We start from the raw sequence: 17,397 nt of genomic DNA on the forward strand, positions 1-17,397 counted from the left end.
TAAAGCAGCTCAAATCTGGTGTAGAGTGGACATATAAACATATGAGGACAACCTGACACAATAAGTGCTCTAGTTGTGGTCAGACCAGAGTGGTGTGGCAGCTTGGAGGACAGAGACACTCTGTCTGGGGGAGGCAAGTGCGTGTTCACAGGAGAGGTGACTTCTCACCTGGGTCTGAGAAGGAAGTGGGGAGGGAAGACATGGAAGATGACCACTCGAGCTTTAGGTGAACGGGTTTGAGGGGCCTATGGAATATTTAGTCAAATTAGCCTTGGAGTTAAACATCAAGGGATCCAGTAGCAGGTTGGAAATGTAGGTGTGGATATCAGGAAAGAAGATCAGGGCTGGAAAGCCAAGTTTAGGGGTCATCGTAGTGAGTCAGTCACTGAGGCTACTTGCCTTGGGTACTATTGACTGAGATGGCACAAAGGGGGCTGGAAGGGAAACCGGGGGTAAGCTACCTTAGGTGGATGCAAAGGAGGAGAGACTAAATAAGTGGTATTTAGCTGGGAGGAGATGAGCCCCCCAAATGGAGTATCATGGAGTCCCAGGCAGGAGAGAGTTCCCAGCGGGGAGAGGTGTTGTAAAGGCCAAATCATAGAGAGACTGGGAGGCTGGTCTCTGTACCAGACAAGTCCCCAAATCCTTTTTAAGCATGTAATCTCTCTCCCTCTCTCCTTTAACTTCTCTATGTGTCTGTCTTTGTTTTTCCATCTCTTGTTTCTTCCTGATTCATCTTTGTACCAGTGCCTAGTTCAGCCCATCATAAGGTAGGTGCACCGTTAATGTCTGATGAGCTTTAAAGAGATGCAGAATTGTACTACTTTTCCCTCTGTTCTCTTTCAAGGGATTATAGTTATTCCTCTTATTGGTGCTGGTCAGGTATTGAAATAGGAGTCACTCCCCTTTAAAAATCCTAGTTCTGGGCTGCATGAGCTGAGGTGTCTAGATGAGTGGGGAAACCCGTGGGCCTCAACCCAAAGGGCTGAGGTACCCAGTGGTGTCTCAGTTTCAGAGGAGCCTACAGAAAGGTGAATAGGACTCAGGGTCCCAGATCTAGAGATGGCTACAACCATCAGATGGGGATGGGGTGGGATGATGGTACCCCCATGTGGCAGGTGTGGTACATGCATTATCTCCATTAACTTCCAATATCCTCTGAGAGTGGTATTTTTACTCCCACTTATAGAGAAAGGCTCAGAGAAAGTACAAAAGTTGTGCAGCTAGTAATGTGCAGAAGCGGGATTCAGACCCAGGGAGGTGTAATTCCAGAGCGTGTGCATGTTCAGATGCTACAGGAATTGGTTCAGGTGCTGGGAAGCCTGAAGCCCAGTGGAGTCGTCCCCTTAAGGGCCTCCCACTGTGATGAACTGATTGGGTTGGGGCTGCTGAGATAATGATGCACACGGAAATCAACTTGGGCTAGTGGCATCTTGCTGACAACAGACTAAGTGGCAGGTCATTAGCATCAGAGCCAAAAGCCCAGGAAGTTGACCTATGTGACAATCGACCAAATGGAAAAATGAGCAAAACACATAAACGGGCGATTAAGAGACAAAATCCAAATGGCAAAACCCAAAATCAAACCAAACCTAATCAAAGTAAAATGAAAACATGAAAAGAATCTTAGCTTCATTATAGAAAGTGAAACCATGCATATTAAAATAAAAATTCTATATACCCACCAAACTGGCAGAAACTTAGAATCTGACAGTACCAAATGTTGACAAGAATATGGACTTAAAAGTGAGTTTATACATTGCTGGTAGGACTATAAATTGCTATAGCTGTTCTGCAAAACAACTTGGCAACACCCGTGAAATTAAAGGTACGCAAATCCTATGAGTTAATAATTCCACTCCTCAGGTGAGACCCCTGGAGAATCTGGTATGGATGCACCAGAAGACACGTGGGAGAATATTTATAGAGGCACTGTATGTTACAGCAAAAACTGGGAAATGACTCAAACTACCATCAACAGGAAAATACATAAATGAATTACGATAAATTTATATAATGAAATACCACACGGCAGTGAAAATAAATGGACCTTAGCCACATGCACCAACAGGGAGGAGTTTCCAAAATATAATGCTGACTATGGAAAAACCAAATTGCTATATGCAGTGTGATACCGTTTGTGTCAAGTTCAAAGCCTTGTAAAACTAAATGTATACATGCAATAATCAGGGAATAATTAAGCACAAAATTCAGGATAGGGGCCCATCCAACACTGAAAAGCAGAGGTATGAGATCAATAACTGCATACAGGGGGCTTTCTGGTGCTATTTCATTCCTAATATTAGAATTTCTGGATGGGACGCCTGGGTGGCTCAGTTGGTTAAGCGTCTGACTTCAGTTCAGGTCATGATCTCGTGGTCTGTGAGTTCGAGCCCCGCTCGGGCTCTGTGCTGACAGCTCAGAGCCTGGAGCCCACTTCCGATTCTGTGTCTCCCTCTCTCTGCCTCTCCCCAACTCATGCTGTCTCTCTCAAAAATAAATAAAACTTTAAAAAAAATTAAAAAAAGAATTCTGGATATTAGGCATATACATATATAAGTGTTCATTTCATTATTTTTTATACCTCATAAATTTTTAATACACACACATGACACACAGATGTATTCTCTTTTGAAGGGATGACATATTTCCTAATTAACAAGATACCAAAAGAGATCTGAAACATATAAAATAAATTAGAAGGAAAGCAGAACAGTGGACAGTTACATAGATAGGACGACATAGATACTCTTCTCTGGGAACCGAAGGGCAGAAGAGGAATCAGGCTAGGTCAGGGTTACTTTCCTGGGGTCAGGAATCTGTGGAATTCATGTTCCCAAGTTGACTGTTTCTCGGGAGCTGTTCATTCTGGTAGTGGTCTTTGCTCACAGCATCTCCTCCATCTGCAATGCCATTACTCTTCTTTACTCATCTAAAGTGTGTCTTCTTCAGTCAAGTTTTACTCACTTGCATTTATTCCCCACTTAACCCAAAGCCTACTATGTGTGAGGCCCGGAGCAGCCATGAGTGAACAAACTGTGGTACCCAGGCTTACAGAGCGTCCAGGGGAACAGGGGAGATGGAAAGACAAGGGAGAGAGAATCACATCACAGTGGTGCTGCTCCAAATTGTTGGTGCATAAAGTCATCTGTGTGTTTTATTAAAAAGCAGATTCTGGCCTCCCTAGAGTCAGTCTTACTGAATAGGTCTGGGGGAGGGGGCAGGAATGTGCATTGAAGAAACCCTTAGTGAATTTAGTGCAGCTGGTCCACAGACCCCACTTGGAGAAACTGTGATAAATGCTATGGTGCCAGCAGATGTATTTGGGCATGAGCTCCAAGGGCTACCTCCCCCAGCTGGAGTGTGGACATTAAGTCAGGGTGGCTTCCAGCGGCCTCCGCATAGGGCGTCCTCATTGGAAATCACATTATAAAATGGTTATTTGTGGATGAGTCACCTGCCCTACTACATGGAACACCCTGCCCTGGCTCACTTCTGCTTGGCACACAGTATGTGCTCGGGAAGATCGTACCCAGCGGGTTTCCTGAGGAGCAGTCTGGGTTGGGAAGCAGGTCTGGTGTCTAGGCCTTGATGGCAAAGCCCTTGGAGACTATTAAGTCCTTGGCCTCTCTAGTGTGTTCTGATTGGCCCATCTCCCCGTGTGTTGGGGACTAGGTTTGGGTGCAGTTTGGGTTTGACCAGCATTCTCAACGGGGTTGGGGAATGCAACTCCATTTGTATCCAAGGTCAGACTGAGGAGACCAGATCATTGAGACCTGTAGCTATAACCTTGGATGGTGCCGGAAGGGGAAAAGGGATAAAGGCCAGACAGGTCTAAGTGGTTTCTTACGTTATTAGTAGGGCTGCTTCCTGTTTCTAGGCCCAGAGCAGCCCCTTTTCCTTTCCTGGGCTTAACTGAGGCCCCACTCTTAAGGCCTATTAGATACCCGGCATGACTCCAGTCCTGCCAGTGGCCACCTGGCTGCTGTTTGTTCTTTTTTATTAGGCACACACAGGTGAGTTTTATTGCGGACAGCTCCCCCAGCTCCTGTTCCCACATTTGTCTCTTTTGAGTCTGAGATTGCCAAAGGCTTTTACAGCTAATGGACCTTACAGCTCCCAAGAGCCATTTAAGGGAGGCCCAGAACTCAGTGGTGGTAATTAGTCAAAAGAAACACTGACCTCTGGAGACCCGCTTAAGTTGAGTGGCAGTAAGTGAGGGTGTAGGGACAGGAGGCCCAGACCTATGGCAGGCAAGGGGAGCATCAGCACAGGTTTCTCCCCCTTTCACCTCTCCCTGGTTCTTCCCTGGTCTCATCCCTACCCCCCGACTCCTAACAGGGGAAGGACGTCTTGGTGCCGGGTGACAGGGTCCTCAGGCAGGCTGGTGTCCTGGGGCATCTAAGGGGCTGCAGGAGCCCTGCTGAGCCAACCTTGATAAGTTACTACCCACCCACTCACCCAGCCTTTCTCCAGAAAGCCTCGTCTACTGACCTTTGATGGTGTCAGTAGGTGGAGGTCTGAGTTCCACTCCTCAGGAGGCAGTATGATGTCCTGATAAAAACCATGAGCTTTGAGGCTAGACAATTGGGGCTCAAATTCTCAACCAACTACTTTGAAAGTCTGTGATCTGGGGCAAGTCACTGAACCTTTCTGTGCCTCAGTTTCTTCCTGTCTACAATGGGGATACTAATAATACTGGCCTCAGAGAGTTATTACAAGGACTAAATGGTGCATGCACTGCGCTTGGAGGGCTGGCTGGCACGTAGTGAGCACTTGATAAGCAGAAGCTGTCGTTGTGCCAAGATGAAGTCTGATCGGGGCAGAACTGGGAAGCTGAAGTCTTTATCTGGCATCCCTATCCCACCGTGCCAGGTTCGTTCCTCTCTGGTTGGGAAGAGAGAGCAAGCCTCCAGGGAAGCAGCCCTCTTTTGGGGGTGGGAGGGGAGGGTGGTGGAGGACACGATGGGGGGGAAGGACGTTGATCTCAGCCTAGTGCTGACCCAAGGAAGGGGGGAGGGAGCCAACATTTGACAAGCATCTTTCCTGGATCTGCATTGCCTGTTTCATCGCCTTAACCCCCAACACCCTGTTGGTGGATGGAGAATACAGTCTCAGAGAGGTTAAGCAAGTAACGCTAAGTCACACAGTGCAAGTAAGAGGGGGCTGGGGTTGGAGCTCGAGGATGTGGGAGTTCTAAGTGACTGGTCTTTCTACTGTATTTTGCTGTGGTGGATGGTCAGGGCTTAGCCCTTGGGCACTTGGCTTGATGTCTGCTCTCTAAGAAGCCCGTGGGAGGTCACTGATCTCTGCTGGAGCCAAAGGATAGGCCTTCAGATGCCGGACTTGGGGTCATTCTGGGGGCCTTGCCGCTGGGTTGTCCCTGGCTCCACACAAAGTCCTGGCTTGCTCTGGGAATCCAGCGCTGGACCCTGAAAGGGGTTTGTGTCTGTCTCATTACTGTCATGAGCAGTGGCACTCTCCCAGGAGACATGGGAACGTGTCCTCTCTTCCCCTGTAGGTGGACGGCGTTCTTTGCCTGGCCGACATCCTGACCGATGACAGCCACTCAGAGGCCACACGGGCTGAGGCTGCGGCTGTGGTTGCCCAGGTCACCTCCCCACACCTGCCCTTTACTCAGCACCTCGGCAGCTTTCTGGAGAGCATGGAAGAAATCGTGACAGCTCTTGTCAGTGAGTCACCCTGGGCGGGAGGGGCCTGCTGTGTGAGTGGGACTTGTCACAGTTGTCTTCAGGAGAGGCCAACGAGGCCTTCCTGCCCCCCGACACCCACACTCGCTGCACCCCACGTAGCTCCTGAATTGATGTCACGCTAGCTGAAATCCCACTGTTAATGTGTCAGCATCAGGATTTAAAGAGCTCTGTTGTCACGTCTCCTGTTAAAATGCATGCCGCCCTCTGAGAAGCTCCCTGATCTGAGGTCACATTGGGATGAACTGGCCTTTCAGATCAGAGACCAGGACAAGCCCCATGGAGAAGTATAGGACCTTGAATTTTGGGGTTCAGATCCTTGGCAAGAGAGACTCTGATGGGCTTTGTTACTAAAGTTAAAGTCTCAGACTATTGCACCCAATGAATGTGGCAGCAATGACGAGGCAAAAGTCTTCCCAGAAGGCACTGGCACACCCCAGCCCACCACCTGCAGTCCCCCACCCCGATCCCACGTCGTGAGGCCTTGAAAACTCTGATACTTGTAGGTTCCCCTATTCAGATTTATGTCCTCCTGGTTGGAGAATCATAGCCTGAGATCTAGAATACTCTCTTCCTCCGGTTTTCCTTTGCAAAACAGCATAAACCAGGACTTGTCTGGATCAAATCTTCAGGAAACTTGTTTGGCAATCCACATCCTTTCTTTTGTAGGTGCTGGCAAGGATGTGTGTTTCTACTTCTATCCTTATCTCTGCAACTGCGTCCATATCTTATTGAAACTGAATGAAAGTTAATCTCATCAGAAGATTTAGGGTTCACTCTTGGAATCATCACACCAGGGCTGGAAAGATTTGGAATAGCACAAATTTAGGGGCAGCACAGACTGGATTTGGAGTCAGAATATTCGGGTGTGGATTTTTTTTGTCTTTCCATTCATCCCCTCAACAAGTAGCTTTTGTCCGGCAATCCCGTGCGGGCCCTGTGTAAGATGCTACCATCTCACAATTTCCCTAATATATAAAACATGGGGTTGGAGCCATTTCTCTTGAGTCTTTCTGGCTCTAGAATTTTAAGATCTATGAGTACTTTTTCCCTAATATATAAAACATGGAGTTGGAACCATTTCTCTTGAGTCTTCTAGCTCTAGAATTTTAAGATCTAAGAGTATTTTGAACCTAAGAGTCATCAGCTAAGCTGACTTTATGGCTGATTCTAGTCACTGGGGCAGTGGCACCGATAGGCCAGGCTGGGATAAATAAATTGGCCAATATCCACATTTATTCAAAGTTGAGAAAACACAGAAGTCAATAGTTGAAAGTCTTGGCTGGAGGGAACTCAAGAGACCCTAAAGTTAAATGCTCACTCTATAGTAGGAGAAACCTAGGCCCAGGGAGGTTGAGGAACCTTCTTGAGGAAACATAACAGTGTTAGGATTCACTTATGCCAGGATTCTCTCCTACTCAGCTATCCTCCGAACCCAAGCAGGAACATAAATGAGTTGAAGAGGGCCAGATGGAAGAAGAAAATAAGAAAATTTGAATCTTGTATGGAATTGAAAAGCATGAGCACTGACGAAAGAGGGGGGAGGTCACTGATAAACTCCTGTCAATTGTTGCCATGTAGAAAAGGCCAATTTTTAAAGATAAAACAAGATTCCTAAGTTTTATAGAAAATCTCCCAATGTATAAGTGATTGCCAAAATACCCACAAACAAACATGCCAAAACCTATATAGTCTAAACGAGCTATCACTACTGCCATTTCTCCATTCCGACTTTTTGCTCAGGTTGGGTTTCTCCCTGAAGGAAAGGATCCTATTTATTTCACCCTGATGAAGATGCATTGTGGAGTTTGCTCTGAGAGTCAGCAGATAGGATACATCTTCTGGGCAGGATGCCAGGGCTCTGTTCTTTGGTGGGAAATAGCCCTCCAATTTCTTGCTATTCCCTGGAAACATTTATAAATGAGTCACTGGAATCCTCAACTTAATCTTTCTTACGCATCCCAGGTGACTCAGACTGTAGTTTAAATAAATGTGCACCCAAATTAAAAGGCACTTAGATGGTTGTGTTAATAATTGCTGCGTTGGCGGCAACCGTGACTGTATAAGAATTAGTGTGGGTGTTTGGATCTAGAAGAAATCTTTACAGCAAAGTGGGCCAGTGAGTCCTGTCATCTCACTCCAAACTTTGAGTATAGTGAGGTGGCCTGGAAGAGGTTGGCTGTCCCCAATGGTTTCCCAAAATTAGAGCATGGGGCAGTCATTGGAAAAGAGAATATGTAGAATTCTTAATTCCTGGGTGAATCTGTGGCCCTGCTCTGGGTGCTTAGATCGAGATTCTGAGTTGCTTCATTGGTCACACCTGGCTGAGGGGCACAGCACCGCCCAGGGGTAGACATTGCCCTCCTGGTAGTGCTGAAGCCTAACTCTGCAGGATCATCACTAGGAAAAAGTCAAAGAGGCCCAGGGATGAGAGGCAGCCTGGGACACAGAAGGAATGGGGACTGGGGTCAGGCAGACCCGTACTTGATTCTAGGCCGTGCCAGTTACTGATAATCTCAATTCCACAATTTTGGGAACATCGCTTAGTATTGGAACCCTCAATTCTTCAGCTACAAAATTGCGATGGAAAATTGGGTGGTTGTGAGGATGGAATGATTTCATGAAGTCGGAAATATACAGCAGTGCCTTGCACAGAGTAAACTCAATAAATGGGAGTCTTGCTGTTACTAGTAGTTTTCTTGAGGCTCGGCTTCTACATCTGCAAACAGAGGCAGCAATTTTCTACCGTAAGGGTGCTCAGAATGTCATGGCACAGGGCAGGGCACAACCAATACTGTTTTCTGTCCCTTTTTAGGTAGGGGCCAGGACTGCATTCACTCAAAGGGCCAAGGGGTGCCAGCTTCAATATTAGAACCTGGATGTACGGATTCTTTGTTTGGAAGCCAGAATTAGGGATCAGGATTGAACATAGCTCAACTCTTCCTGAACATTCTCCGCTGGGGGTACTTTCCTGATGTGTGGTTTATCTTCCTGTGTTTTCATAAGGGTGTTATCAGTAGGAGAGGACCTAGACCCAGGAAGCACCTTGATCGATGGTCAAGTTGGAGCTGAGGGTCAGAAGTTAGATCCACTAGGATGTGCGACTAGTGCCACTGTGCCCTTTCACACCTCCTCCTGAGGCAGGAGTCCATTCTGGGCCAAGTGGAGCCCGTGGGGGAATGTGTGAAATTGTGGAGGGTAATGGGGTCTGGGGGAGATTCTCTCTTTAAAGACCCATCAGACTCATCGGTACCATTACAGATGGTAAGTGGGGGACTCTGGTTAGGTCTGGGTTATGGCCACTAGGATCAGAAAGACAGAGCCTGACATTCAGGGGCTTGGTGTAAGACTTTTCCGCAGCCATGTGACCCTTATTCTGGGATCAGAGGAAACCCTGAAGCTCTGTTGATGGCAGCTGGAAGGGTAAAGTCCTTATGTTTTAACTTCATCTTCTTAAGACAAATTCAGGAGCAGTCTAATGTACATTGCTGGAGACACAGACGGACTAGGAGCTCTTTTCTGCCTCAGGGCCTTTGTACATGCTGCTGTGTCTTTGGCCTAGAACATGTTCTTCCACAGGTATTCTCCTGATTGCTCCATTTTCCCCTTACAGTCTCAGTTCTCACATTCTTAGGGAGACTCTCCTTATGCACCCCCCTGGGCCTCTGGTTATTCTCTGTCTTAGCACTTATTTATTTTCTCCCTCACATTAGAATTTGCAATAATTTTATCATTTTCTTTTAAAAGCTCATTTTCTCTCGCCCACTACTAGGATGTAAACTTAACAGGGGCAAAGACCTGCTCTGTGTTGTTCACCATGCCATCCCAAGACAGTGCCCGACATGTAGTGTTCACTCGGTAAATACTTGCTGGGTAACGGAGTAAGTGCGGGTCATACCCCAGGATTCAAATCCCAGCTCTGCCACTTACATAGAGAGATAAATTTCCCTCTTCAGTAATTATTTTCCTCATCTGTAAAATGGGTATCATAACACCTGCCCAGATGTTCTCCCAGAGCAATTGCGGGAATCAAATGAGATGACTGATACGAAAGCGCTTGGCAGTGAGGCTGCTTTCTCCCTCTTCACCGTGCAGAACTGTGCCAAGAGGCGTCGTCTGGGGAAGTCTTCCTGCTGGCTTCTGCGGCCCTTGCCAACATCACCTTCTTTGACACGATGGCCTGCGAGATGCTTCTGCAGCTGAATGCCATCCGTGTCCTCCTGGAAGCTTGCAGCGACAAGCAGAGAGTGGATACGCCTTACACCCGGGATCAGGTGAGAAGCTCAGGGGGGATCAAGCACGGGCCTGTAGCCATGAAGACAGAGGTTAGGAGGCCAGGGCGAAGATTCTGGGGAAGAGGGAGACAATGAGGCCTGGCAGCACACAGTCCTGTTAGTCACGTTCTAGGTAAAGGAAAATGTCCTCCACATACCTCGTTGCCTTTGGAGCATCTTCATGAGTCTACCGTGTACCTCGCTTTTCTATCCTGACCGCCACAGGGCCTTCCTCTGTCTCCATCCACAGCGGTGCATCCCAGAAGGCAGAGACCCATGGGAAGGTCCCCGGACCTCCTCTAAAATTCTGTGTCCCAGACTTGTTGCTGCCTGCCTGTCACTGTACCCTGCAGAGAGTTTCTTCCCTTCTCTGCCTCCATAGAAACAGGGCTGGGAGCAGAGCCTTGATTCAGAGCCTCAACCCCTCTATCAGTCTCAATGTTTTTGTAGAGTTGAACTCCACATAGAGTTTTATTTGGAGAAAAAGGGTTTCATTGCTACATGTGTTTGAAAACATTGAATAAGGGGACTTCAGAGCCTTGAGCTCTGAGATTATAGAACTCTATCCTGTCCCACCTCTATCATACTCAGCCTCCCTCTTCCCTACTAAGGGGTGGGGGTGGTGGATCAGGTGGGTGTTAAGCCTCTGTAAATTCCACTAGGTGCTGAGCTCTAAGTTAGAGGATCCTCCGGCCTCCAACCGAGATCTTCCCTGTCTCTTAGCTCCAATCTCTGTTTCTCCTAGCCAAAGCTGCCACTGCTTCCTGTTCCAACTTCTATCCCAGAAACTTCTGGAAAGCCCGCCCTGATGCCTCTCTAGAATTGCCTGCTTTCCCTGCAGGCTACGCCTCACAATGCAACGTTGACTTTTCTAATGATATTTATTCCTTTCCAGTTATTTTATATAATTTATTCCCCAGAGGGAAAAGAATAGAAGCCTCTCTGCTATATTATAATCCTGTAATAATCCTTTGGGCAATTCACTCTGAGCCTCACTTGTCTCATCTGTGAATGGGGTTGAACGCTGTATACTTCACTAAGTTGAAATAAGAATTAAATTAAACTAATTTAACTTTAATTGTTAATTTAATTAATTAATTTTAAATGATTGGTTGTTTAATTAGTTATCAATCATTTGCTAATTTATTTGATTTTAATTAAATTAAACTAACGAATGCAAACTCCTGGTAGAGTTCCCAGCACTTAGAAACTTAAATAAATGGAAGCCAGCATCAATGTTGTTATTACTGGCCTTTGAATGTGTGGCACACAGCCCTGAGTGGGGAGCCTCCAGACTGGAGTTTCCTTATCTGTAAAATGGGCATGGTCTCTTCCAGCTCAGACATCCTGTAGCTCTATGTGCAGAGACCCTTTTTTTTATCATGAGCAGTGACTGGCCCCCTCTCCTGGAACCTCGTTGATCCCTTGGAAGGAGGGGGCTCGGGGTGGGGAGACAGCATGAACAAGCTCCATACAGATGGCAGTTCTTTTTGAATCTGGAGTCCAGAGTTTCACCGCCATACTCCCTCTCCCTGATCCTACCTCTCCCTCACCTCCCCCCACCCCAGTCCGGGCTAGACACATCCAGTCTCCCCCCTGCCCCCCACCCCCCGCTCTCCATCCTCAGGACAGCTTCACCTTCTGCCCACCTTCTGTCGTGACTCAGAGCAACCACTTAGCTAGTGAAAGCGCAGCCATTAAAGAAACAAATGGCTCTTTCCTGTGGCAGGGGGAGGATTAAAGCGATCAGAGAGTTCTCTGTAATGAAGACAACGAAGATGAATTAGGCTCTGAAGTGCTCACCGCCCCCTGAAACACTTAGGAAATTAAATGCCTGTGAGGCTTCCGGTAATGCATCTGCCAATGACGCCAGTGCTCTGCAGAGCCTCTGGGTCTTGGATCTATATTTTGTCCACCTCCGCATGAACATCTCAGTGAGAACCCCTCTGTCACCCCAGCAAGCTGAATACCCTTAATTTGTCTAACAAGAGCCTTGATGGCCATACCTGTCTTGCACCCACCATTGGGGTGTGGACAGCAGGGAGGGCAACCTTGGATCTGTGTTCTTTCACCCCCCTCTGCTAATCTAGGGGAGCTGGATGTGGCATCCAGAACCCCCTGCCTCACCAGACATCTGTGTGGCCTAAGTTTTCATTCTCAGCAAGTAATTTTTAGGGGGCATGCTGCCCAAGGAATCCAGCTACCGCCACGACCTGGGGTAGTGAGAAAGGGGCTGCCTCATCTCTGCCCTGCCCTTAAGGTAGTGACACTTAGGGTGACAGGGACCCAGTTATCTTGTCTAGGCCACCACAGAAGCTTTCACTGAGCATGACTTTTTATGGCCTTCAACAATTAATTGCTTTCATAGAGGTGGAGGGTTCTGGTAAACCCTGGTGGAGGGTTCATGTTTTCCCCTGAAAACATGTTGCCTGCTTGGTGTTTTAGAATGTTCAGATTTTGTAGTATTTCTGAAAACACCCTGTGAATATTGTCATCAGGAGTCCATTACCAGAAATGCCAGTTACTAGGGATTACCATTTTGACTCACATTGCAAAAGCCCTCCATGGTTTATAAAAGCCTTTTATATATCTATGTGACACATAGGACATATTAGAAACGGCACAGGCTTTGGGTTCATTCAGACCTGAGTTCAAATCCTGGCTCTGCCTTTTCCCAGCTGTGTGACCTTAGACAAATCCCTTAACCTCTCTGAGCCACAAGTTTCCTCATTTGTGTAATGGGGATAATCTGTTTCCTCCCTCTTCATGTCATTATGATGATTAGATGGCATAATGCTCATAAAGTAGTTAGAACCAAAGTAGATACTCAGTGATGAATGGGCCTGGGGTATGTGACAGAACCAGGAACTGGGATGATCTGAGACAGGGAATGCCAGCTTCAGGGAAGGAGAATAGAGCCGAAAATGTAGGTAATGTGGTGGGAGTGAGTGTAGTGTGGTGCGAGTCAATGCATATGTTGTTCCAGTCTGTGTGTGGGTATATGCAAGTTGTGTGCGTGTGTGTGCGTGGGGGCCGGGGGGGAGTGTTGATAAAGACTGTAAGCCACTTAAAGGATACGTTTATTTGTGTCTGGATACATATGAATATATAGCTGTCTGGAGAGGCTGGGAGGAAACCAGGTTCACAGCACCCAGTCCTGATCTGTCCCAGAGGCCCCTCCTGCAGTGCCTAGGGAACACTAAGCACAGAGCATCTGGTCGGGCATTTACATGTTCTCTGATCCTGTCAGGCATACACCCCACCTCGATGCAATCCCCAGGGACAGTCCTCTGGCCTAGTTCACCAACAGCTTGAGACCTACACCTAAGGCAGTTTTATGGCCTTGGTGGCTCTCTCTCCTGAGCCCAAATCCCAGCCCTTCTGTCTTGCCTCTTTTGGAGTGAGGGGGGCAGCCCAGGCCTGGAAGATCCCAGTGCCTGGGATTGGGAGCGCTGCGCTTGTTCTAGGACTAGGCAGGCACCGTCCTGGTCTCCATGCTTGCTCAGCTCTCATTCGCCCAGGCCCCTGACCACGCCTATCAGGTGAGGCAAGAGGCTCAGTAGAGAGAAGAGAAGCAGAGGGCTGCACCTTCCCTTGGACTGTGTGCCTCCCTGGGCAAAAAGACCACATCCTTCCTCTCTCAGAACCCTTCATTCTTCAACTTATGTCCCTGTCTTGACTCTTTCTGCTCTTTGGTAGACAACACGGTAGGGAGTGAAAATGGCAGGACAGGGAGAAGCGCTGGGCTCCCCCTAGAGGCCGAAAGGGATTTTGCTGGCTGGTCTTGGCTGCCGTTGACGTTGTTGCTATAGCTTTTAGAGAGTTAACACGGTGATGGCAGAAATCTGAATATTCTATCCAGCAATTAAAGAGTAATGCTAATTACAGTCATATGAAATGTTGGCCTTTTTGTCCTAATTACTGCACAGCATAAAAGCAACCATAAGTTTCCATTAAATGCATCTTAGATTTTCTGTGTTGAAAGTTCTATCACATGAGTGCACCTGCTTCTATCCGGGATAATCCTGACTTGATTTTTATAACGTATGGCCCCCATCGTGTATAGTAGAGAAAATGTTAGTTTACGATATAGAAGATAAAAGGGACGGAGATAGAGTCAGAGTGTGATCACAGGCAGACATTGCTGAGGATGTGAGACAAGCCTGGCCCATGCCTTGGGATCAGTTTCAAACAAGGGTTCCAGGAGCACCTGCCGAGGGCCAGAACAGAGTAAACCTTTTTCTCTGTGTGTGTGTTGATATAAAAAGGCTTTGCCAACTTCCTTCTTACCACATGGGGCATTTCTTCTTGAATCCATGACATGGGTGGTCCCCTGCTATTCTGGCCAATTTGCTATTCATCTCAATTTTCCTAAGGTGGTCAGTCTCTGCGAGGCCAAAGGAAAAATGATTTCAAAATACCACAAAGGTAATGAGCACAGGGGTTTTATTTGGCTTCCTGCTGGGAGGGACTCCTTCTGCTCTGAGATCTGCCTCCCTTCAGGAATGATCTCCTATTAACAGCACATTTGGCAATAGTGGGTATTGCATTGGTTGCTACTCCTTGACATAATCTTTCAAGGTCTGGATATTTTCAGGCTCTGTTTCCCAGAGGGAAGTTATACTCATTTTATTTAACAAATGTTCTGGGTGTTTGACAAAACATTAAGTCATTTAATGCTCCTAACATTCTTATGACTTATCTAGGGGTACCTGGGTGGCTCAGTCGGGTGAACATGTGACTTCGGCTCAGGTCATGATCTCATGGTTCATGGGTTCGAGCCCCATATTAGGCTCTGTACTGACAGCTCAGAGCCTGGATCTTGCTTCGGATTCTGTGTCTCCCTCTCTCTCTGCCCCTCTCCCGCTCATGCTCTGTCTCTCTCTCAGAAGTAAATAAACATTAAAAAAATTAACATTCTTATGAATTATCTCATATATTTATCTCCTGTTGTAAGCCAAATAATGACCCCCCCCCTGCAAAGCTGTCCACATCCTAATCCCCCAAACCTGTGAATATTCTACCTTACATGGCCTAAGAGATTTTGCAGGTATGATTGAGTTAAGGATCTTGATATAGGAATATTATTGGTTTATTGGTGTGGGTAACTTATTGGATTATTGATGTGGGTAACTTAATGTAACCACAAGGGTTCTTATAGAATGAGGCAGGAGGATCAGAGCCAGAAAATGAGCTATGGCTGAGGAGGCAGAGGTCAGAGTGATGTAGTGAGAGCCAAGTAATGAGAGTAGCATCTAGAAGCTGGAAAAGGCAAGGATGTAGATTCTGCCTGAGAGCCTCCAGGAGGAATGCGGCCCTGTAGGCACCTTGGTTTTAGCTCCATGAGACCCATTTCGGGCTTCTGACCTCCAGAACTACACGGTAAAATTGTGTCATTTTAAGCGACTAAATCTGGTAATTTGTTATAACAGCAATAGAAAACTAATATACCTCCATCAATCAAGAAAGGTTAACTAATAGGCCAAGATCGTATGGAAAATAAATGACAGAGCCAGTATTTGGAACGAAGCGGATCCATATGCTTACCCACTATGTTGCACTGCCTCTCACCTAGGGCTTGAGGCCTAGATCCTCTGTATTCACCAAATAACTGCAGAGGAATAGTGTCCTTTCGCTCAGGAGGAATAGGAGTTAATCGAAAATCATCAGACAGGATTGAATTAGCCTGGGCCAGGGGAAAACTGCCTGCCTCTTGCATTCTTTTCCCCCCGACAGCGTTGTTATCATGTATCCTTGTAAACCAGTTGTCCCTAAAATCCCATACCTGGACTTGACTTCAAGGAGAAATGTCGATCCCCCTTCCTCTCTACATCATGGCGCATACAAGGATGATTCAGGAGGGGAACTCAAAGCAGGGAATAATTGGCATTTATTCAAATTGTGCTTAATTGAATACTTCATCTGAACCTCAGAAAGCCACATGGGGTACGGGCTCTGCAAAGAGGAAGTAATTTTCATTAACGGGATCTAAATTAGTCTGACACAAAGACCTACCCATGCCTGTGACACAGTTAATAATTGCCATGTAATGAATGTGATGCTGCAGACAAAGGTTTCCTTTTCCTTTTTTATTTTGCACTTCCTTCCTTGCTTCCTCCCTTCCCCTTTGGATCTGTATGTCCAGGAAGCATGTTTATTCATCTCTCTGGCTGGTGAACGGTTGGCATGTAGTGACTCTTTGTGGTGGGAACAGAGGTTGTGTCCCCTGCAACTGCGAAGCCAGGTGAATTGCAATCTGACACGGACTTGGCCTCATGTCTCCTTCCTCGTAAGACTTTATGCTTCTTGGGGAACCTGCCATTTTTTTAACTGCATCTTCAACCCACATTTTCCTTCTAACTCCTTCCTCTTAGCCCCCCCCCCAACACACACACACACAATCATAAAAGGGGAGGAAAAAGAGCATCTAAGGACTAGCCCTCCTTCACTCCCTTCATAAAGCAGCTGCTGGGGCAGAGTTGCCTTTGAGATAAAGCTTCTGGGGTAGTCTCCTGTCCCTTCCCTGGCAGCCCATCCCAGGAGTGCCTCCCCAGCCAAGCCCCTGAGCAGGTCTGAGCCACCAGGGCCTGACACACAGGGATCTGCCTCAACACCCTAAGAACACGCGTCCCTTTTCAACATGTGTTTAGTGGGAATGGGGATAGATAGATATTCTATTAATATGGCAGACTTTTTCCTTTCTGTTTAAAAGGAGAGATTTGTTACATGCATTGATTATGCAGAAGAATATGCCAATATTGCACCAATGAAAATCTAGATAATACTTTCTGTTGGTAAACATCACATTATTATGCATTATCCAGTTCCAGAATTTAAGCTGCCTGCACTGTCCTCAGCAGACTGTCAGCTGCTGCCTCAGAGATGGGGACACAGCCTCCAGTTACAATATGCCACAAGCTTTGAAGAACCCTTTTGAGAGGGAGAGAGGACTGCACCAGTGAGAAGTGTTTTCCATTTTATTTTATTATTTGTTTTAATTACCACTCGAGAGTGCTCTCTGCTTCTGTGGAAGTGGGTGCATTTCATTTTGCCATTTACATCAGGAGCCATGTCTTGGGTGGTATCTGAATTAATAGTTAAAACACATTTTCCAATGGTGTTTTGGCACCTTACAGTTTGAGGTCTGTAAGTGGTCCCTTGATGGTCCATCCCTTAATCCAGTTTTATGCAGTGACTTCTCTCTACAACACTGACTATGCCCAGGAATCAGGGTGGGGTGGGTTATTGGCTGCCCAGCCCATGCGGGTGTAACCAAGGCTCACTGTCTCCACCTGGTGACAGCATCTCTTTACTACAGTCAGAACCCTTCAAGAATGACCGACAGGGGAAGCTTACAGGGGACAGACTTGTAAAGTCAGCTGAGCAAGAACTTTCTTACCAGATTCCATACA

The 17,397-nt window shown here is 46.9% G+C and overlaps 1 protein-coding gene across 1 annotated transcript in view; it reads left to right on the forward strand.

Moving 5' to 3' along the window:
* Positions 1-17,397, forward strand: part of INSC (INSC spindle orientation adaptor protein) — a 129,514-nt gene that overhangs the window by 98,905 nt on the left and 13,212 nt on the right. The window contains exons 8-9 of the mRNA XM_047071821.1: positions 5,522-5,693; positions 9,807-9,985. Of these exons, the coding sequence (XP_046927777.1) occupies positions 5,522-5,693; positions 9,807-9,985 (351 nt within the window). The remainder of the gene's footprint in view (positions 1-5,521; positions 5,694-9,806; positions 9,986-17,397) is intronic.

The sequence above is a fragment of the Lynx rufus genome, unplaced genomic scaffold, assembly GCF_022079265.1.
Source record: "Lynx rufus isolate CCGP_SWC_20201006 ecotype Redwood Valley unplaced genomic scaffold, mLynRuf1.p SCAF_9, whole genome shotgun sequence".
Taxonomy (NCBI): Eukaryota; Metazoa; Chordata; class Mammalia; order Carnivora; family Felidae; genus Lynx; species Lynx rufus.